The sequence below is a fragment of the Equus quagga genome, chromosome 12, assembly GCF_021613505.1.
Source record: "Equus quagga isolate Etosha38 chromosome 12, UCLA_HA_Equagga_1.0, whole genome shotgun sequence".
Taxonomy (NCBI): domain Eukaryota; kingdom Metazoa; phylum Chordata; class Mammalia; order Perissodactyla; family Equidae; genus Equus; species Equus quagga.
Genome location: NC_060278.1, coordinates 90,374,254 through 90,396,636, shown reverse-complemented (window position 1 = coordinate 90,396,636; position 22,383 = coordinate 90,374,254). Strand labels below are relative to the sequence as shown.

The window sequence follows — 22,383 nt, the reverse complement described above, 5'->3', positions numbered from 1 at the left end:
GAAAGACCCCTGCCTACACTGTCTGGGGATGTCAAATCCATAACCACTCTCTCTAGGCATCAGTTTCCCCCTCAGTAAATGGAGTTTGGAATCCTTAGTTGCCCAATGAGGTGAGACAAAGCAGGGTTTCCCAGCCCCTCTGAAGAGATGGGAAAACTGAGGCCCAGACTGGGGCAAGGGCTTCTTCCTGGTCACCGGGCTGGGAGTCCAGGTCTCTGGGCCCAGCCTGGGCTCTGGCCTCTGCCTGCCACTTCTCGAGCTGGGCCTGTCAGGGATTGCTCAAGGACTGTCACTCAGGTGGCCACAGTTCTCTGGAACAGGGGGAGGAAGGACGAGGAGGCAGCTGACGGTGAGGGGAGGCCCGGGGCTGGGCCGAGCCTCACGCGGGGCACCAGGAACATCTTGATCGTGTCCTAAAAATACTCTGGGTGGATTCCTGCCCCCTGGGGAGCCCCAGGCAGGGGCCAATGAGGGGAGAAGAGTGCGGCGCTTTCACGTGGGAAAGGGTAGACAAAGGCCAGAGGCAGCCTTCCGTTCCGGGCAGGGCTGACTCTCACAGGAACACGCCGCCTGCAGCCTTCCTGCCGCACAGCCTGACTGTCCCCGGGCCTCCTGTTTCCCTTTGAGGTCCCCGTCTCTCGGGCCAGGTTCTGGGACACTGGCACGTTTATTCCAAAGCTCAGGGACCCTAGTTACCCACTGCTCCCTGCATACCGGGAACTTGACCTGAGTCATTTGGGTTGAGTCTTACTCCATGCCTGTGAGGGAGGAATTCTTGCCCCCATTTGATAGAGGGGGAAACTGAGGCCTGGAGAGCCAAAATACCTGTCCACGGCCAGGACCCGATGGCTGGTCCAGGTCAGAGTGGGAACTCCACCCCTGGCTTCTCCAGCCACGTTCACTCACCCTGCTCCTTCCCCTGGGCTCTCGCCAGCCGCCGGGAGCAGTTTCTGCAGAATAACTGCAAAATGGGGCACTTACAGGCTCACCCACGGGGCTACCTGGCAGGTCAGTGGGGTCCAAGACCACGACATGAGTTCGTTCCCTAAGACCCCAGGCGGGGCCCGCTGACCCAGGGACAAACGTCCATTCCCTGTGCTGTATCACACAGGAATGGAAACAGGGCCAGTCTTGCAGCTCAACTCCGTCAATAGACGTGGAATTTATTTTGGAAAAAGGGCTGGGGGGGGCCCACGGGCACCTGTCTCTCCAGGGACCTGCCCTACTTGGGCCTCATGGTGGGTAAGAAGCATAGGAGGCCGGGAGACCAGAGGGACCAGGATGGCAGTGGGCCCCCCAGGGTGCTGGGTTTGAGGGGCCAGAGGCTGAGTCCCTGGAAGGTTGGCTTTGTTCCCTTCTGGCACACAGTGGGCCTGCAAGGATCATCAGGGAAGGGGGCGGGTGGTCCGTGGATAGATGGATGGGTAGGTGTGTGGGGTGGTGAGTGGACGGATGGACGGACGGATGGACGGACGGATGATTCGATGGACGGAGGGACAGAAGCGATAGGCAGATTATCTTGGTTTTGCTATAGGAAGAGGTCTTGCTGTGTCTTTGGAGGTATGTCTGTATGTCTGTACCTGGGTCATATCTGTGTGTGTGCCCATCTCAGAGAAGCTGCAGTTTCGTGTGTCCATAGGTGCCCCAGTCTGATTTTGTGTCCACGTCCGATGACGTGTTGGTGTCTGCGAGGTCCTTCTGTGTGTGTCTGTGATCTGGGTACATCTGGACACCCGCTTATTTGTATGTGGTTCTTGGGGGGTACCTGTCTGTGTGTGTCTGGCTGTGTCTCTGTCCTGGAATGTCTCTGTGATTTAATCTGATTTTGTGTCCACGTCACTGTGCCTGTGCATCCCAGTTTATCTGCTGTATCTGTCAGAGTGCATCTGTGTCTCTGTGTGTCCACATTCCTGTCTCTGATTGTGTGTCTGTGTCTGCTCTGTGTGTAGCTGTATCTGAGTGTGTATGCGTCTTCTTGACCCCGGGTCTGACCTGACTATGGGTCCGTGTCTTTGTATCCAGGTGTGCTGTGTGTCCTGGTGCACCTGTGTGTCTGTCTCTGCGTGTGTGTATTTCTGTGTCCAGGTTTCTCTGTTCCCCAAGGTCTGATCTGTGTGTCCAGGTGTGTCTGTGTGTCCTGTTCTAATTGTGTGTCCCAGTCCTGCGCTCTGCCCATTCCCCCAGGGGGCGCCCTCGCCCGGCTGCGGCTCCCTCCCTCCCCCGGGCTCCTGCCCCCGGGTGCGCCCCAGTGGGCTGGCTGAGCGCTAACGCGTGGGCCCGACTGGGCAGTGGTGGCCTCACCAGGTCCCCGCCTCCCCGCACGGCCCCGCCCCCGCCCTCCCAAAGCGGGCTATAAGTTCACACTGCTCTCGGCCTCCGCAGTGCCTGCCGCTGGGGGTCTGCACTTGGAGGGTCCTGCCAACAGTCAGAGGAGCCACTGCCACCTCCCACCATGGCCGAGGGTAAGTCTCAGGATGGGCACAGCCGCCACTCAGGGCCCCACACCTGGCCATCCCTCCCTGGTCTCAGTGGTCCCACGGGTGCAATGGAGGGTCAGGACCCCACTGGGGCTCAGTCCCCAAGTCCCGGATTTCGAGAGCAACAGGAGGGCTGGGCTGGATGAGAGGGGCCTGGCCCCGGGTCCTGGCTCAGCCTGGGGCCTCAGTTTCCCCATGCCCAGGGCATAGTATTAACCCTTGCCTCCCTGGACCAGATGAGGCAATGGAAGGAGTGCTGTAAATTACGGTGCCAGTGGGCCATTGTCACCTGCCCTCAGCTAGCGGGGGCTGGGTCCCTGCTGTGTGCCAGGTGGCACGAGGCTGTGCAGAGGGCGCTGGCCCAGCCTCAGAACACTCCGCTTTAGTTATTCCCTGCCAGCCGGGAGGAGGTGTGCGTGCTGTCCCTGGTCGTGGGCCAGCCAAGCCTGGCTGACTCGTTGCCCCGGGGGCCAGAGAGGAAGTTCCAGCATCCTCTGGGGAAGCGGGCTGAGAGCAGGCGTGTTCTCGCAGGTCCTTTCCAGCCCTCGACTTCTGCAACCCTAGTCCTTGGCCACCTGCTGAGTCTCAGTTTCCTTTCCTGTAAAACATGGACAATAATGCCAGCCCCTGGTATAGCTGTGAGGGCTGCGAGGAGTGGCGAAGGGGCTCAATTAATTGCCTACCTGTCCTCCTAGATACACGGACACACAGACACACACACACCGACACACACACAGAGGCAGCGCTCCTGTCCCAGGGGAGGGAGTCCTCCAATGGAGCAGGTCCTGCACTAATGCTGCTGGACCCAGTGTCCTTGCCGACTCCCAGGTCGAGTCCATCTGGAGATGGCCTCTGCACCACTGCACCCCCAGGAAGGAGACGTGGGGCCAGGGATGTGGGGCAGGACACGGGACAAGTGGAGCAGGGACAAGCAGGGGGACCAGAACCCGCCTGACCTGCTGTGTGATCTCGGGCCACCTTTGTCCCTCTCTGGGACCCAGCTCCCCACACATGGGATCGAAAACCAGCTCAGGACTGGCTGTGATGGTCACCTTGGTGGCCACTTGTCCCCAGTGCAGTTTCCCACTCCTGTCCCCATGAGTGGGGTTCAGTGGGGCTGGGGGACCCTGGAGATGCCAGTTATGATGAGCCCCCTGCCCCAGTGTCATGGCGACCACTTCCTCCAGGGGTCCTGCTGGCCTGGAAGGCCCCCGGCCGTTTCTCAGTGCAGGGAAATCCCATGAGTCTAGACCCCAAGTTCCTGCACCTTTGGAGTCGGGCGTGGTTTCTGGAAGTGCTTCTTCAGACAACAGCCTGAGAAAGTGCCCCACCTGCCCCAGACCAGGCACTGACCGTCTCTCAAAGGTCTCCCAGCGGTCAGGGGTGGCCTCTGTCCTGCTTAAACATGCTGGAGTAGAAGTTTCCAAAAGCAATATTTTTTCACCCCAACAGGAAGTTCTTCCTCGTGGCCAGCGGAGGTCTCTCCTGCTGTGCTTGCAGCGGTCACCTCCCCCCTCTCTCCTCCCAGGCTGAGAACAACATGGACATGGGAGGGAGGGGGTGGGGGAGGATGGGGGAGGGGTGGAGATCAAACCCTGAGGGCCTGCCAGGCGGGTACCAGTATCTACAGCCCTGGGTCACATCCCAGGGCCGCACAGTGTCTCCTCTACAAAACGGAGACAGCGACAGTGCTCCATGAGTGGAGACGATCCACGCAGAAGCCTCTGCGGTCAGTGGGCATTTGCACCTCACTTTTGGGGTATTCCGTGGCGGGAGGCAGGAGACCTGGGGCCATGTCCCAGAGGAAGGGTCGACTTGCTGGGCGACTTTGGGCAAATCCCCCTCCCCGGGCCTCAGTTGGACCACATCCTCTCCAAGGGCCCCACAACCCTGAGTCTGTCTTGCCCCCTCCCCACACCCTACCATCTTCCTAACCTGGAGCTTGAGCTCGCCAAGGTTTGTGAGGTTTGTGCTTCCTTCAGACCCCCACCCGCCCATCACCCCACCCCTTCCCTGGTCTTCGGCTCCCTCTGAAGCTATGAGTAGAACTGTCACATATCAAGCTTTTGCCCTGGGCTAGGCCCTAGGGACAGGGTGTCCCCATAGCCTCTCCTAGACCTCACAGCAGCCCTGAGGCTTCAGAGAAGGAGGCACAGAGAGGGAGAGACACTAGTCCAGAATCACACAGCAGCACAGCAGAACTGAAAAGCAGGTCCAGAAGACTCCCAAACCCCTGTCATTTTTAGAACCTTTTATTATAGAGAATTTTGAACCTACGTAAAAATAGAGAGACCAGAATAATAAACGCCTATGTTCTCATCACTCGGTCCCAACGACCTCCAGGCTATAGATACTCCTGCCTCCTGTACACCCTGTCTCCCCCTCCCATTATTTGGAAGCAAATTCCAGACATCACATCGTTATTTCATCTGTAAATATTTCAATACATATCTCGAAAGGATAAGGACTCTTTTTTAGACATAAACAAATTAGCAAAAATCCCCTAATATCACCATTATTCCATCAGTGTTCAAATTTCCAGTTGTCTTATATGTGTAATAAATATTTTTAAATAGTTTTTTAAAATCGAGATCCAAATAAGGCCCACACAACACGATGGCTCGGAACATCTCTTCAGTTCCTCTTAATCTATGCATTCTCCCTCCAACTTTTTTTTTTTCGTTTTTTTCTTGTAACTTATTTGTTAGAGAAACCAGAGCCTTTGCTTATAGTTTCCCAGAGCATGAATTTTGCTGATTGCATCCTGATTCCGCCTTTAAGATGTTCTTCAGTCCTGTGTATTTCCTGTAAATTGAAAAGTGAACCCGAAAGGCAAAGCCTGTGTCACTAACCCATGCCGAATCCCGCCCCTGCTTTTGCCGAAAGATGTCTCCAGTAGCGATAGAAGATCTCGTGTTCTTGTCGTTGGTGCCATGGAGTTCACTGCGACTCCTGGGGCCCCGCGGACAGCAGAGCGGGGCCCCACCCGGGCTTTGTGGGCCGCCCTCTCACCTTCTGGTGCTCTATCAGATAACGCTCCGCTGCTGGTCTCAGGGTTTTCATGGCCAGTCTTTTCAGAAGTGGGTGCCAGGTCCTCCTTCTTAGTCTGGAAGCTCCGCTGAGACCTGTCCACCATGTGTGACCCTGCTGGTATTTGATATAGCGGTGGCAGAGCTTTCCGCATCACAGCAACACGCAGCCGCCACAGTGTGACAACCCACAGACGGGTGGTGTGGTTCCCTGACCAGAAACGAACCCGGGCTGTGGTGGTGAGAGCGCCGGATATTAACCTTAGGCCACCAGGGCTGGATAGCTTGTGTTTAGTAAGAATTTGTTACGCGCCGGGCACCATGCTAAGTGGCTCACAACAGCCCTGTGAGATGGGTCCTGCTGTCCCCAGCTGTGGGCAGATGGGGAAACTGAGGCCGGGGACAGCTGAGTTGCCTGAGGTCACACAGCTGGGAGGTGACAGAGGCTTCTCCCAACAAGCCACAGTGGGCACAACTTTCTGATTAAGAGTTAGGGAGATTCGGCCCCAGCCCACCTCTGGGGGATGGGGTGGGTGGGGGGTTGGGAGGGGACGGGCTGACAGCCATTGTCTAGAGAGGGCTGGCTCCCTGGAAGGGCCTGAGGGCCCCCACGTCCCGGGAGCGCAGGTGTGTGTCCGGGGGTCACAGCTGGCTGAGGGCCCCACGTCCCGGGAGCGCAGGTGTGTGTCCGGGGGTCACAGCTGGCTGAGGGCCCCACGTCCCGGGAGCGCAGGTGTGTGTCCGGGGGTCACAGCTGGCCGAGGGCCCCCACGTCCCGGGAGCGCAGGTGTGTGTCCGGGGGTCACAGCTGGCTGAGGAATGCCGCCACGTCCCGGGAGCGCAGGTGTGTGTCCGGGGGTCACGGCTGGCCGAGGAATGCCGCCACGGCTCATGCCCTCCTGTTCTCTCTGTAGATCTGATGCTGGGGAGATGTGACCTGGAGCTGGAGGCCAATGGCCGTGACCACTACACGGCCGACCTGTGCCGGGAGAGGCTGGTGGTGCGGCGCGGCCAGCCCTTCCGGGTGACGTTGCACTTCGAGGGCCGAAACTACGAGGCCAGTGTGGACAGCCTCACCTTCAGTGTTGTGACAGGTGAGTACCTCCCCCCGTCCACCCTGACCTGCCCTGTCCTGTGGTATCACTGTCTCCTGACGGACAACGGGACAGGCGACTCCGTTCCTCTTTGCTCCCTGTGAAATTCCCAGCAGTCACTAACCAAATTTTACAGATGAGGAAACTGAGGCCCCAGGTCATGCAGCCTTTAATCAAGTCTGTGCTCCTGGACGCCAGGGTTCCTGAAAACCTGCAATCACCAGGGTTGGGGGTCAGCGGGTCCATCAAGACCTCGCTTGCTGTTTCCCATATCAAAACAACTGTCCAACTCTTATCGACAGCCACTTCCCCAAATCCACACAATGTGACCAGGCCTCTGGGATCAGGCCCAAATCGTGTCTGGCGGTGGAGAGAACCCAGCTGGCTCCAGCCCTCTGGGTGGGCAGTTTTGTGTTCTGTTTGTTTCTTCTCCAAGCCTCGGGAGGCTATCTCAGGCTCAAGGGCTGGACAGACAGACCCGGATTCTGGTGCCGACTGGGTGGCTTACCTGCTGTGTGACCCGGTGCATGTTGCTTAGCCTTTCTGAGTCTGAGCTTCATCATGTGGAAAGCACTCACGGAGTGAAAAGGACTCTGGGAGGTTGTTAAATGAGAGGGGCCTGACATGGAGGAGTCCCCTGTAGACGTTAGCGACTGTTGCTGGTCTCTCTCCATGGGTGAAGGGATGTTGAGACCCCAGTCACCCACCCCCGGATGCCCAGCACCCAATCTTCTTTCTACACCATTCCTGGAAAAGTGGCCTTGAATGTCAAACTGGTTGGTTTGGCTTCTGGTGGGACCCAAGCCCTGGAGGTCGCCAGCAAGGAGCCGCCTGACTGGGACTGTGGCCCAGGGGTGGGAAAGGCCAGCTCTGTCTGAGATCTCCGGGGGCACAGAGAGTAGCAAGCGGGCTGCGGCCTGCATTTACCTGGGAGGCCGTTTGATAAGGCTTATCACAGCGCCTGCAGGCTGACCCAGACACCCCTCCATGCCTTTCTTCTCCTACCCTCCCCTTCTGGGACACCCACTGCCCAGAGACACCCACACACGTACCCAGCACCCTTGGGGCCCTTCCTAACAGACCAGAGTGGCCTCCAGCAAGTCTCTGATCTTTCTAGCCTCAGTTTCCCCCCTGTAAAGTGGAAGCTTGGGGTACATGACTGGTAAGGGCTGCGTATGGCGCCCTGAGAAGAGTCAGGCTTGGGGTGATGAAAATCTCAACACTTTGGAGCACCGACTGGATGCATGCTCATCCTCAGTCCTCCCATCTCGGAAGCATTGTGAACCCCCACTTGACGGATGGGAACACTGAGGCTCAGAAAGGGCAAGTTACTTGCCCAAGTCACACAGTGAGTTAGGGACAAAGCAAGGTTTAAACCATGACCCCAGAGTTGAGGCTTTTCGTTGCTGTGACCCCGCAGCAGACACATTTTGCTCTTCCCCGCAAGAGCCGGCCCAGCCTCACGTGATCCTCTGTGGCGTGGAGTGGTAGTGACCTACCCGCTCCGGCAGCCTGCGATTTCCCACCATCATGTTTGTCCTCCCGCTCTTTAGGTGTTTCCTTTCTCTCCTTCTCCATTTGTGGACGCAGCCTGTCGTTGGGTAATTAAGGGCCCCAAGTTCAGGGTTGGTGGGGCAACTGACCTTCCCACCCCAGCAGCTAATCTGTGTTTTCCAGTCTCCCACCGACTTATCTCAAACCAGCCCCGCCCTGCCCTCGTCACTTCCACTGCCCCCGGGCAGCCACAGAGGGCACTGTATCTCTGGGTGCACACGGCTTCCTCGGTGGAGCAGCCGAGACCCTCCCGGGGGCTAAGGAAGCCTGAGGGACAATACCAGGAAGCTCGGCCCCCACCTCAAGGCCAGCAGCCAGCCCCGGGCCTGGCCTGGGGACCGTGCTCTTGTGTCGGAACATTCTGGCTTGTGGTCAGCCTGTCCGACCTCTTCAGGGCAACTGATGTCGGGAGAGAGGAGGGGGCTGGCCGGGGTGGCGCAGTGAATGGAGTGCGTGGCCTGACCCCACGCGTGCCCAGATGCTGTGTCCTTCACCCAGACTGTGCGGGACCCGACGGCTAGGTCACGGGCATAGAGCACAGTAGACAAACACTGTCTTATTTCTGGGGATGAAGCTCTGCCTCCCTCCAAGGGGGGGTCCAGGGCTTGGAGGGTGAGGGGGTGGATGTGAAGTCAGCCTGAAGGAGTGAAAGGGACCCTTATGAAGCTAAGAGAAGGGTTTCCTCTGCCAGGCTCCCCTTATGCATCCTGCCCTGGCCCCTGCCACCGTGGTCTGGGGTAGTGGCCAGGCCCCCTCGGGTCTCCAGGGTCATTTAGGCCCAGAGGGGTCCCTGTGGTGTCTTTGGCCCCTCAAAGATTACTGTCTGGAACCATAGCCAAGGAAGTTTCAAAGCTTCCACAGCAGCAGTGGGGCCGGGGCAGCCCGTCTACCTCCCACCCGACAGAGCCCCTCACAAGAAAGGGGGGGCGTGCACGTGTGTGTGCGTGTGTGTCTGCACCGTTGCCCTGGGACAGAGAGAAAGGGAAACAGTGTTCCCTGTCCTGTCCCCAGGGTGGTATTTCAACAGTGACAGCAGCTACGGGACCTGGCCCAGGCCGTTACCATGGTGACCAGATCATTGATCGTCCAAAAAGGGACATTTCTGAGAATGAAAGGGGTGCCATTAAGAACTACGCTGGGACCACAGTTATAGCCTGGGACTGTCCCAGGCGAACAGGGACATGTGGACACCCCAACTTCACCCCCTCCACCTCAGTTCCCATACCTGAGAAGTGATTCAACTGAACTAGACAATCTCCACATTCCATTCCAGTCTTCAAAGTCTGTTATTTGGCCTGAGAATTCTGACTTGTAATGGTCCGTTTTGATGACAGGACGGCTCACATTGACTCCATAATTACTATGTGCTGGTCACCGTTTTCAGTGCTTTCTACGAACTCTCTTACTGACGCCTCTAACGGCCTCAGGAGCGGGTGGGGACACTGATAAACAATACTTACTGTTTACTAAGCATCTATTATGTGCCAGGCACCTTGCAACGTGCTTGATGCGCCCCATCTTCTTTAAGCCTCACAATGACCTCATGAGAAGGTACTGCAATTGGCCCCGTTTTACAGATGAGGAAACTGAGGCACAGAGAAGCTAAATAACCTGTCTAAGGTCACAGAGCCAGTTTGAGACCTTGAATCAGACCTTCTCAGGCATATGGTCTAAGCCTATTTTTTTCTTTGATGAGAAAATTGCAGATCAGAGAGGCCTGGTGACTTAGCCCAGGTCACACAGTGCTTGGGGTCTGAGCAGGGGACGCAGACCCAGGCTGGCTCTCGGGCCCCCGCACTGCCCGACCCCTCCCCCAGATGCCAAGTGTGGAAGACAGGGGTTGTTTAAAGGCTTACAGCTGGCTCCTGGCACCCAGACAGGGCCCGGAGGCCTGTGTCATGCCTGTTAGTTCATGGTTATATTTGGGCCTGGGTGTGGGTGGGGCCGGCCAGGGGAAGCAAGGGGCTGGGTGCTGGGAGGGAGCCCCTTGGTGAGCAGGCCCCCACACTGTCAGCAGGAGGTGGGCAGAGCTGCAGGGAGGGAGATGGAAGAATAAAAATAAACCCTCCTGGGCAGCTGCCCAAGCAGGCAAGGAAGGTTCTGTTTCTTCTCTCCGACACCCAAGTCCAGAAAGGGTGGCCAGCCCCCCGGTCCTCCCTGTGACTCAGCCCTGCCTGCCTGGGCCGGGCCCTCCCCTCCCCTCCCCTCCCCCTGCAAAAGCAGTCAGTCAAGGCGGGCCATCTGCCTCGCCGAGCCTGGAGACCCCTCCTCTCTGAGCCTCAGTTCTCCCTCCTGTACCAGGGGTCTCAGGGGAAGCGGGAAGTGACAGGCACTTCACCACATTGGGAGGTGATGGATGGTTATGACCAGCTCTTCGGAGCTGCGCGTGGAGACACAGAGGCCGAGATGTGGAGGGGGCCCTGGGGAGACAAACACGTAGAACTGTATCGGCCAGCACCCTCTGCTCTCAGACAGGCCCCTGAAGGGACATCAGAGGACCAAGGTCACATCCTACTCAGAGTCAAGCCTTCTTTTCCTGAAAGGGAAAGCAGGACGCTAGCAGGTAAAGGATCTAGTAGGTAAAAGACATTCCCTTGGGCAGCATCTTGCCTAATTCCTATCCATGCTACAGATGGGCAAACTGAGTCCAGAGAAAGGGATGGTCTTGTCCAAAGTCATGCCAGCCCAGAGCAGTGTAACGGAGACCCTGCCCCAGGCTGCACTGTCCCCTCTCCCAGGAGGAATCTCCCAGGAGGTTGAGGACCTGATGTGTGCCCGCAGCTTTTCGTGCATTCCCCAAAACTACCCTGCAGGGCTGGGGTCAGACCCCGCTTTACAGATGAGGAAACCAAGGCTCAGGGAGATGACACCTCTTGCTAGAGTTCCCTCAATGGTTTGTGGCAGAACTGGGCCTTGAACCTAGGTCCATGGGACCCTAGGCGTGTGCTCCGCCCTCCCACGCCCGTCACCACCCGTGGCTCATGGCCCTGCTTTCTCCCCCCGCAGGCCCAGCCCCCAGTGAGGAGGCAGGGACCAAGGCCCGCTTCCCGCTGTCCGACGCTGTGGACGAGGGTGCCTGGACGGCCTTGGTGGTGGACCAGCAGGACAGCGCCCTCTCGCTGCAGCTCAGCACCCCAGCCAACGCCCCCATCGGCCTGTACCGCCTCAGCCTGGAGGCCTCCACTGGCTATGAGGGCTCCAGCTTCGTGCTGGGCCATTTCACCCTGCTCTTCAACCCCTGGTGCCCAGGTGAGCCACACTCTGTCCATGGGCAGAGCAGGGAGATGGGCAGGGCTATAGACACATCATGGGGGCCACTGAGGGTGGGGAAGGGGGCAGAAGAGACGTCAAAGCGGATTGAGTGAGGCCCACTCCGTGCTCCAGCCTCCCAAAACCCTTGTGGTGTGAGCGTTCTTATTATTCTCATTTACAGCTGAGGAGACAGGCTCACCAGAGCAAAACGACCTGCCCAAGTGCACACAGCTGCCAAGGGCTCCCGCCCATGTCTGAGGCCCTGTGTTCCCGTGGCACTGTGGCTGGGCACAGCGGTGGCCCAGGTTCAGAAGCCCTGTTCAGGAACAGGATGCCAAGTGGATGCCCAGGGCCGCGGCTCCGTACCCGGCTCTGTTTCGTGGGGCTCTGTTTAAATCTCACCAGACTGACTTGGGAAGGGGAAACTGAGGGAGGTGAAGGCGGGGGCAGCCAGGAGAGGTAGGCAGGTGCAGTTTGGTGACTTAAGTGCCTCCTTACACGCTCTCTTTTATTCCTCTCAACAATCCCAAGGGGAGATGTCAGCATCCTTATTCACAGACAGGAAACTGAGGCTCAGAGAGCTTGAGTGTCTTTTAGCAGCTCCTTCAGTAAGTAAGTGGACAACCTGGACAAAACCGGAGTCAGAGAAGGAGCTGAGGCTGTCTAGAGCAGGAGGGAGGAGGCAGGGGCCTCAGTTTCCCCATCTGACTGTTTCCTTCCTGCTCCTACACAGCAAGGCAGAGAGAGAGGCCTCATGGGTGGGCCCCAGCCAGCGACTGGGCTGTCCCTCCTCAGAGCCTGGGCCCGGGGCAGAAATTCTGGCCTCTCCAGCGTCAGATGACCAGCTTCTTACTGGACCACTGCTTTATTTTTTCTTTTCCATTTTGGGGCATTTTATAACAAATTTGAGCAGAAAGATTTTTTATTTTCTGTTTTGCATACTTTGGTTTTTATTTCTAATTATAACAGTAAGACATGAGAACATCCTCTTTATAAAAGCTTCAGGCGCTACAGAGAAACAGCTCCCCTTGACTGCCCTCCTTGGGGAATGCCATTATCAGCCGTCTTGGGGGCTCGACCCCTTAGATTTGAGGGTATGTGCTGGAGACATCGCTGTATTAATGGGTCTCTCTGTCTCTTGAACACAAAAGGACCCCATAGTATAATACATCAGCCTACGACTTGGTTTTCTTTTTCCCTCTACGCTGAGTCTTGCGGATCTTTCCACCCCGGTCTGCATACATCTGCTCGTTCTTTTGAAGAGCTGGGAGTGCCCCATATCTTGCCCATGTGAATGATCCGTTTATCTGCCCCCTCCCCCCGCCCCCCCCTCCCCCCCGCCCACGGACCTGAGGTCGTCCCAGGGGCTCATCACAGGATGGGTGTCGCAATGAACACCCTTGATCACGTGCCCTGTGGCCACATGGAATCGTTTCTCGGGACAGAAGTGGCCTCGCTGGACCCCACTGGAAGGTCCTTTTGGTTTTCACAGAGCTACCAGCTAGTGGGCAGCACTGCCGGTGGAGCGGGATCACGCCAGTGTCCCCACCCCCACCAACACCGCGGGGGCCAAAGGCCAGGGAACAGGGAGCGAGGTTCTGGGGGAAGTCCCCCTTCCTCTGGCCCTGCCCCCGCCTAGCCCTGCGGGTTGAGGGGAAGTCAGCCAAGCAGCAGACTGACTACAGTGACCCACACCCCAGGCAGGGAGCTGGCTCAGTGGGGGTGGGGGCGCTGGCGAGAAACAAAACCACCGTCTGCCTGGGAAACGACCCTTCCTGCCCCTGAACTCCAGCATGGACGGGATCCAGCCCCCACCTTTACCAGACTGAGACCTGAGCTGGGAACATCACAGTCCTGGCTTCTCCGGCTGGGGTGGGGACAATTCCTCCACCTGTGCTGGCACTCTCATTCCGATGGCGAAACACCGTGGGTTCTCCTTTCTCTTTCACTTTCTCCACCTGCCAGATGGTTTCCAGGCACCCGGTTCGTTTCTCTTCAGGCTATTTTTATTGCTCCGTCTCCCGAGCCAAAGCGCAGGACACATCAGACACTCGGCCACTTCCCCATTTACTTTCCTCCTGGGATGGTAAAGGCCAGCCTGACCTTTGACCTCCTGCCATCTGGCCCCAACCGCCTCAGCCCATTTTCCGTTTTCCGTGGTCACTAGCCACAGGGAGCTAAATGCCCTGCACGTTCCTGCAGCCGCACCTTTGCTCTCTCTGCCACCCGCTCCAGGCAGCCCTCTCTGACCCCCAAGCTGGACTGGTCCCCCTGCCCTGAGCCACAGCGACCCTCTCTTTCTCTCCACCCTGATTCGTGCTCCCGCCTCCCACTGGCTCGTGCTTCAGCTTGCTCAGCGCCTTTCAGATCTGCCATTGCATCTGACTCCCGGGGAACACGGTGAGGCCGGTGGAGGAGCGACCTGGCCAGGGTCACACAGCAGGGGAGGATCGGAGCTCGGGGCTTGCTGACTGCTGATCCAGAGCCCTCTGTCTCCTGTTTTGGCATCAGTTTCCCCATCTTGAGCCTCAGTTTCCCCATCTGTAAAATGGGGCTTTCAAGGACCCCCTCCTCACAGGGCTCTTATGGAGATTAAATGAGTCAATACATGTCACACGCTTATCGCAGGTGGCGAGTGTTGGATAAATAGTGGCCGTTGTCACTAGCTGATAACGCCTTATCTTGTTGATATGGGGTTGTTAAATAATGAGTAGTTTTTCTGATTAAAAGATAGAAGGGCCTCGGGGGAATCGGCGTGGCCCTGGGAGTAGGCACCCTGGCTGCCATGTCTCCTGGGCCCCTGGGCCCCGCCAGACCGGGAGCTGAGCCCTTTCCTTCCTGCCCGCAGCCGACGCTGTATACCTGGACTCGGAGCAGGAGCGAGAGGAGTACGTCCTCACCCAGCAGGGCTTCATCTACCAGGGCTCGGCCAAGTTCATCAAGGGCATACCCTGGAACTTCGGGCAGGTAGGGCCACGGCCCGCCCCTCCCAACCCTCTCAGGCCCACGGTGTGCCAGGTCCTGGGTCTGAGGCAGCAAAGCTACAAAGGCGAGAGCAGGTCTCAGAGTCACCTACCCGAGGCTGTCAGGGATTCAAGGGCTCTGAAATGGCCGGAGGATCAGAGAGGGCCCAGGCCAGACCTGAGGTCACACAGCAAAGGGTTGCCCCGCCCAGCGTGGGAGCAGCAGCCCCAGATTCAAGACAGGAGGGAATTAGGAGAGCCTTTGGGCGCTGTGGGGCTGGCAGGTGCTCTGGGAGGGAGACGGGGAGCGTGCAAGGCCGTGTGTGAGAGTAACCGGCAGCACGGGGAGAACGCTGACTGTGTGCTGGCCATGAGCTGAGAGGGGTTTTAAACCATCATCTGGATCAGTGGTTCCCAAACCTGAAGATTCATCAGCATCACGGAAAAGTGTGTGAAAACACGGATCGCCGGCTCCCAGCCCTAGTTGCTGATTCAGTAGGTCAGTAGGCTGTGGGCTGAGAGTTGGCATTTTTAACAAGTTCCCAGGTGATACTGATGCTGCTGAACCAACGTCCACACTTAGAGCCACTGGTCTGGCCGCATCGGCTAGCTACTGCGAATAACGAGCAAGCCCCCAATTTACAGGCTTCAGACAACAACCATCCTGTGTTTCTCAGAATCGATGGGTTGCCAGGGCGTGGCTGGTCTCAGCCGGATGGCTCCCCTCGGTCCTCTGAGGGTCCTCGTCCTCCAGTAGGCCAGCCTGGACTGGTTCTCCACACCAGCGCTCTGCTGCGTCCGCCATCCAGCCTCCCATGCGCATTCTTGAGATGCTGCTGACAAAACTCGTGAAGCAAGAACCATCACCCCCTGGCCCCTCAACGTCCTGGCGTGTTAGGGGGGCTGGCCTCCTGGGGTAGGGGTCACCTTGAGACTTCTCCCAGCAGCCCCTGCGTCCGGGTCGGTGTTCAGCTCTAGAGAGTCTGGCCCTGGGATCACAGGAAAGTCCTCCCCACGGGAGTTGGGGCTCTAACCTCGGTTTTCTCATCTGGATATTGGGGATAATAATTGCAAAAATACCTGCCTGGGAACCCGGTAGCCTGCTGTGGGAGGTAAATGGAATGATGGTGTGACTCTGGTGCATAAAATACATCAGAAAACGAATGGCTCTATTTCCCAGGGCTCTGTATTCTCCCCTGAGAAACAGACCAAGCCCAGTCCTCACTTTCGTTTCCTGAGTTCCTGATCTGTGTCCAGGCCGTGGGACACGGCCCTCGCAAAGCTTGCGGAAGTCATCACGATCCCGGACAATAAGACCAAAAGGAAGGAAGGGGTGACTGCCCAGGAGGGTCAGGGCAGGTCCTGAAATAGCAGCATTTCAGCTGGGCTTTGAAGGAGGTCACGACAGGCAAAGGGACCTGGTGGACGACAGCTCGGAGTGGGAAGCTCACGTTGTGCCGGAGAGGAATTCTGTCGCTGGGGGAGCACATTCTGTGGGAAGGAGCCCCAAGAGATGCAGTGGGAGGAGTCAGCATGTCTGAGTTGTACACAGCTCTGAATGTCAGGCTGATGGCAATAGGGAGCCACAGAAGGGTTCAAGCCGTGGAGGGAGGCCTGTGACGAGAGAGGGAGGCCTTGGGACAAAACCACGGAGATGAGGAGCAGGGGCAGACGGGAGAGCCTTTGAACATGACAGATGGGTGGTCCAATGGAAGGTGACAAGGAGGGGTCCTACTTTTGAAAAAGATAACAGTTGAGTTGCAGGGATGAGAGGATGTGAGCCAAACAGAGGGCCGCAAGAAGAACATTCCAGGTAAAGGAAATAGCAAGTGCAAAGGCCCTGAGGCAGTGAGCCTGGGGCAGAGTGAGTGTGGGTGAGATTGGTGAGAGACGAGGCCAAAGAGGGGTGGGGCACAGGTCAGGAAGGGCCTCACAGGCCACAGGGAAAAGTCGCGATGTTCCTCCGGGTGCAGTGGAAACAGGAGGGATGAGGTTAGATTTCTGTCTTTATAATCTACCTCGGTTCCAATCAGAGTGTGTTGGGGTGGGGCGGGAGGCAGGGATGCTCATCAGCTCTGGGAGGTGAGCCAGGCTTTAGCGGAAGTGGGACATTTGGCTGAGTAGAGAGGGGAAAGGGCCAGTGGCAGTGCCCGAGGTGACTGAGGGGAGGGAAGCCCCGGCAACACAGGGCTCCCTCCTCTGGTCTCTACTCCAAATTGCCAGGACCCCCCCAGCCAGGCCCTGGACACAGACACACTCCCTCTCCTTTCATTGTCCCACCCCAGCCCCTCCTGGATCAGGTGAAGCTGGCGCCACAGAGATGTGGCAGATCCAACCCCAGCCTCCTGGGGTATGAGGCAGAGCAGAGAGGTCCTGCAGCTGCTGGGCTTCAAGGTGGGCTTCCCGGAGGAGGTGACTTCTCATCTTCCTCATCCTCCCCTTGTTTCCTCTGACACAGTTTGAAGATGGGATCCTGGACATCTGCCTGATGCTCCTGGACATCAACCCCAAGTTCCTGAGGGACGCCAGCCGCGACTGCTCGCGCCGCAGCAGCCCCGTCTACGTGGGCCGGGTGGTGAGCGGCATGGTGAGTGAGAGGCAGGGCTCATCTCGGGGTCGGGGCTATGATGGGCCCCAGTTGGCTCCTCTCTTCCTGTGATGATGGAGGCCAGGCCTGTGCTGGGCACAGCAGGGGGGACCCAGAAGGTGGGTAAGTCTCAGCCAAGAGAGCTTGTGTTTGGAAAAACAAGATTTACACACTTAAGGGTAATGTCATGTGGTTCCTCAAAGCAATTCATTTATTCATTCCTTCACTCATTCAGCAAATAGTTATCAAGTGCTGCCTACATCCTAGACACTGGGGAAAAAGCCAGGGATCAGACACAGATGGTCTCCAGCTTCACAGAGCTGACATTCTAGCGGGTGGGTGGGGAGAGACAGGCGTTAACTGAAATACCACGTGGACAAGCACTCAGTCATAAATTACGATGCACGTGCTGGACGGACCCAGCTGTGTGAGTGTCGACCACAGGGCCCATCCCTACATGAGGATCCTGAGCTGACATAGTCACTAGGAGGAGAAGAGAGTTCCAGGCGGAGGGTAGAGCTTGTGCAAAGGCCCTGAGCGGGGACTGACTTTGGCAGGTGTGAGGAGCGGAAAAGAGGCTGGAGTGGAGGGAGGAAGGGGGAGCTGCGTGCAAGCCAGGCTGCAGAGGTGGCAGATTTTTTCTCCAAGTAAGGGGGGTTTGAGGGGAATGACAATCTGAGCAGGGGCCAGAGCCAGTCTCTGTAAAACTCCGTGTCACTCCCCTGTCACCTGTGGACAAATTCGCATCTCCAGCATCACCTTCATGACCTTGACCCCACTCCACCTCCACCCTTCCCCTTCTCCGTCCTGCACCCTGGGCTCCAGCCCAACCATCTCCGACACACCTGTCTGTCACAGCTTGGGACCTGTGCACCTGCTGTTCCCTCATCCTGAACTCCCTTCCCTGCCTCTCTCCGTGTGCTGAACTCGCGCTCACCCTGGTGCAGCCACCACCTGCTCCCCGGGCTCAGTCCCCCTGATGCCCTGCTGGTTTCAGGTCAATTGCAACGATGACCAGGGCGTGCTGCTGGGACGCTGGGACAACAACTACGGGGACGGCATCAGCCCCATGTTCTGGATCGGCAGTGTGGACATCCTGCGGCGCTGGAAGAGCTGCGGCTGCCAGCGTGTCAAGTATGGCCAGTGCTGGGTCTTCGCAGCTGTGGCCTGCACAGGTGAGCTGCATGCTGGCCTGTGGGGAGGGCCTGGAGCCCGTCCTCAGCCTCCGGGAGCCCTGGGAGGGGGCAGAGAGAGCACTAGGGTGGGAATCAGGAGACGCCAGTTCTGGTCCGCCCTCTGCTTCTACTGCCACCAGTACACTGTGTGGTGTGGAGTCGGTGGCTGCCCCTCTCTGGTCCTTTTTCCAGCTACCCCTCAGGTGGTTGTTAGGATTAAGGGGTGTCATTTGGGAGGTGGCATGAGCTCAGAGTCGAGAAGATGGGCTTTGGAGCCAAGCACAAGTGAGTTAAAAGTCCCCAGTTACACTCATTTGCTGTGTGACTTTGACAAATGACTTCTTCCTCAACCTCAGTTTCCTCACCTGTAAAAGGGGGGCAGCAGGACCTGCCTCCCAGCGTGGGTGGACATAAGGCTGCTCAGCACAGAACTTGGCCCAGAGAAGCTCTCAGTAAATGTGAGCTATTAATAACTTGATAATAAGAGTAATAGCAATATCAAGAAAGAGCACTTTCTAAAATGCAGAAGAGGAAAGATGAAGCAATTTAGAACCAAAAAGGTAAAATAAATCTTTTTAAAAATCTTGAAAATTTGAGCCCAGAAAATGTTGAAGATTGTTCCCAGGTTGATGACGGTGCTTACGAGAATGGCACCTGATGCCAGTTAAGAATGCAGACTCTGGAGTCAAGGGTTGAATTCAAATCCCAGCTCTGCTTCTTACCAGCTGTGCGTCCTTGGGTAAATCACTTAACTCCTCTGAGCCTCAGTTCCATTATATGTAATTTACATATAATTTCCGTTATATGTAAAATGGGCATAATAGTAGTGACTTTGCCCTGGGATGGTAGTGAGGATTAAACGAGTTAATGTGTGTGAAGTGCTTAAAATGATTTCAGGTGCATAACAGCAAATATTTATGCAGTGCTGCTGCTTATTATTGTTGCTATTATTACCATTTCTATTATTATTATTATTATGGGGATCAGGAAACCTAAGAGGCTGATCTCAGGTTCCCAGCTTCGCTGACTCTGAGACCAGTGTTCAGGCCCAGAGAAGGGCCCCCAGGATCCCCACACTGTCCTCCACACTAGCAGGCTGGGTGGGGGCAGCCTGGCTGGAGCCCCAGCTAGGCTGACTCTGCTCCCCCTCCCCCGCTGCCTCTCCACCCATGACCGCCTGCCCCCTGTGACCCCGGAGTTCCCCCTCCTGTGGAAATTCCGCCATCCCAGACCCTTCCCTCGGAGGGGCCTGGAACACGCCTTCTCAGAGGACCCCGGGGGTTTCCTGGAGAAGCCCCGCCCTCCGAGGCCTGGTCCCCGAGCCCACCGGCGGTGCCTTTCTCACCCCAGGCTGTGACCGCCTGATGGCCTGATGGTTTACTTGCAGATCTTGCCCTCGCTGTCCTCTCCCCAAGGCCAGGGCTGAGCCGGGGGCCCTGCAGCCTCCTCCCGGAACTGGGTAATGCAGCCGGGGAAAAACTTACTCAGACGAGGCGCCGTCTGAGCCCCTTGGCCCCCCCAGGAGCCATATGGTGGACCAGCCCACGGGCTCTGGAGCCGCACCGCCTGGTTTGAATGCCAGCTCTGCCTCCAACCCCTGGGTGGTCTTGAGCAAAAGAATTGATGTCTCTAAGCCTCAGTTTCCCCACCCGTAAAATGGAGACAATGGTGACTGACCTAATGCATAGGGAACTCTTAGGACCCAGGAGATGCCACATAGAACAGTCTCTGGTTCTAGTTGCATTTATGTTTGGGGGTTTCCGAAGGAAGCTGGGATTCCTCAGCAGGACCCTAGAGCCTGTTCTCAGTGTCCGAGAGCCGACCAACACTGACTGGACAGGCGTTTGCAGTGACAGGCACCATGACACTCTCTGCTGTTCCACCCGGGCAGCGGACAGACAGGGCTTCCCATGCCCACCTCCTCTGAGTCATCACTACATCCCGACAAGCTGCTATTCTTAGCTCCTCTTAGAGGAGGAAGCGGAGGCTCAGAGAGGGGAGTGGCTTGCCCAAGGTCACACAGCTGGCAAGCAATACAGCTGGGCTTGGAACCAGGTGTGCCCAGTTCTGGGGCAGCCTCCGGGGGTGGTGACGGGGCCTCCCGGACACCATCCCTGGGGCGCCTTGTTCCTTGGGCAGAGGGGACAGGCCTCGTGGCGGGGTCTGGGGATGGCACCAGCCTTTGCCGAGGGCAGCAGCCAGTCTGACCCCTGCCCAGGCTCAGGGCACGGGAACCAGGCGAGAGGCGGAGGGTCATTGCCGCTCCCCACGCTGTGCCTGCTCGCCTCCCAGCCAGACTCCAGGGCCCTCTGGGAAGCTCTTGTCCTGCGATGGCGGTGCCCTGCGGATGGCGGGCACAGGGCAAAGGTCACACCCCTGCCCCTCCCCTACCCCAGAGACTCCATGGAAACTAAGAATGAAACGGAGTCCCACCAGTTCCATTTAGTAGGCTTTTTGTTTCGTTTCTCTTTTTAGATCCTTACTTTCTTTATCGCACTCTGCGAATATGTCAGTGTTACAATATACCTAAAAAGCACTTTGAAAAGTGAGGGGGTGAGAGTGCCTGTAAATGCCTCCGTCCAGAGCACCCAGCACCACCGGCCACTGGGGGGATTTAGTCCGGACGGTCCTCCCCCTCCGCGGGCTGCAGCTGCCGCAGCCGCCACTCAACGTCCTGCCTCTTTGGTGCAGGGCCCTCTGTCAGACACCGCAGCCCCTCTGAAAACCGCGCTTTGGCATGAATGCAGGGCCCTCTTCGTCACGATGGTGTCCCAACACATCTGAGGCCCTTGCCCCCGTCCCATGACTCTGTTTTACAGAGGAGGAAACAAGGCCCAGAGAGGTGAAGGGCCTGGCCCCAGGTCACACAGCCCCAAGCAACTGGGCCTTGAATGGAGGCCTCCTGATCTCTGCTCCCTCTTCCGCCTGCTCCTCGCTCTGAATCTCTAGCGTTCCTTCACTCCTTCTCTTCCTCCCTTCCTCCTCCTTCTCTCTCTACGTCACCTGCTCCTTCACGCCCCTTGACGAAATAGTCTGTGCTCGGCCGGTGCCAGGCTCTGGGGATAGAAAATAAGACACAGGTCCCTTACCACCCTCAGAGGACTAATGAAAGAGTCCCTCACATGCCCATACATTGAGAATGGTGAGGAATCCCCAGTCTTGCTGTGAATGTAAATGATGGGTGATCTAAACCTGGTGGGCCTTTGTGGAGGAGGGAACAGCATATGCCAATGCCCTGTGGCTGGTAGCGTGTGGAGTGCTGGAGGGACTGTGAGGAGGCCAGTGTGGCTGGAGCAGATGCAGGAGGTGGTCAGGGGCCAGATTCTGCAAGGCCAAGTGCCACAGCCAGGGTCTGGCCTTGACCTCAAGGGCCATGGGGAGGCATTGAAGGTTTAACAGAGCAGTGTTAACGTCAGATTTGTATTTTAGAGTCTTCTTTTGTTAGCTGTGATGTGAGGGGGACAGAGTGGACGTGGGGTGACCAGCAAGGTCCCTTACTGTCCGGGTAAGGGAATGGCGCACACCCTCACCACCTGGACAATGGGTACAGTGCTCCCTGGGCGACAGATGGGCATGCCGAGGCCCAGAGCGGGGCGGGTGTCTCCAGGGCCTCAGCCCATCCTCTGAGCCCTCTCCATCACGTCCCCCGCCCCCCCCCCAGTGCTGCGCTGCCTCGGCATCCCCACCCGCGTCGTGACCAACTATAACTCTGCCCACGACCAGAACAGCAACCTGCTCATCGAGTACTTCCGCAACGAGTTTGGGGAGATCCAGAAGGACAAGAGCGAGATGATCTGGTGAGATGGGGCCCAGGGTCGGGGACAGGCCCGTGGGGAGGGTCCCCTGAAGAGGATTTCTCAGAGGAGGTCACATTTGAATTGGGTGTAAAAGTGAACAGTATCTGGACAGGAGGAAACGGGGGGACGGCCCCGCAGGTAGGGGAACAGCAGGAGCGGAGGCTCAGAGGAGGAGAGTCGATGCGCAGGGTGCGGACGGGCCTCAGGGAGAATGGGTCACCGGGATCTGGATGCCAGGCGAGGGGTCTGGGCTTGATCCCAATGGCAACGAGTTGTCACTAAAGGCATCCTACTGGGAGAGGGACATGCTGACAACCCCGGAGCAGGAGGTCTCAGAGGAGAGACTGGGAGCGGGGGCCGGGGTGTGGTCCAGGCAGGTGGCGATAAAGCCTGAACCAGGGCAGAGCGTGTGGCCCCGAAAGGAAGGGACAGCCGAGAAATTAGGTCACCTCAGT

The 22,383-nt window shown here is 57.6% G+C and overlaps 1 protein-coding gene across 1 annotated transcript in view; it reads left to right on the top strand.

The window, feature by feature from the left end:
- The first annotated feature begins 2,330 nt into the window (after window positions 1-2,330).
- TGM2 (transglutaminase 2) overlaps window positions 2,331-22,383 on the top strand; it is a 34,083-nt gene continuing 14,030 nt past the window's right edge. The window contains exons 1-7 of the mRNA XM_046680000.1: window positions 2,331-2,462; window positions 6,421-6,600; window positions 11,161-11,403; window positions 14,255-14,373; window positions 16,828-16,956; window positions 17,954-18,131; window positions 21,793-21,928. Of these exons, the coding sequence (XP_046535956.1) occupies window positions 2,453-2,462; window positions 6,421-6,600; window positions 11,161-11,403; window positions 14,255-14,373; window positions 16,828-16,956; window positions 17,954-18,131; window positions 21,793-21,928 (995 nt within the window). The 5' untranslated portion in view covers window positions 2,331-2,452. The remainder of the gene's footprint in view (window positions 2,463-6,420; window positions 6,601-11,160; window positions 11,404-14,254; window positions 14,374-16,827; window positions 16,957-17,953; window positions 18,132-21,792; window positions 21,929-22,383) is intronic.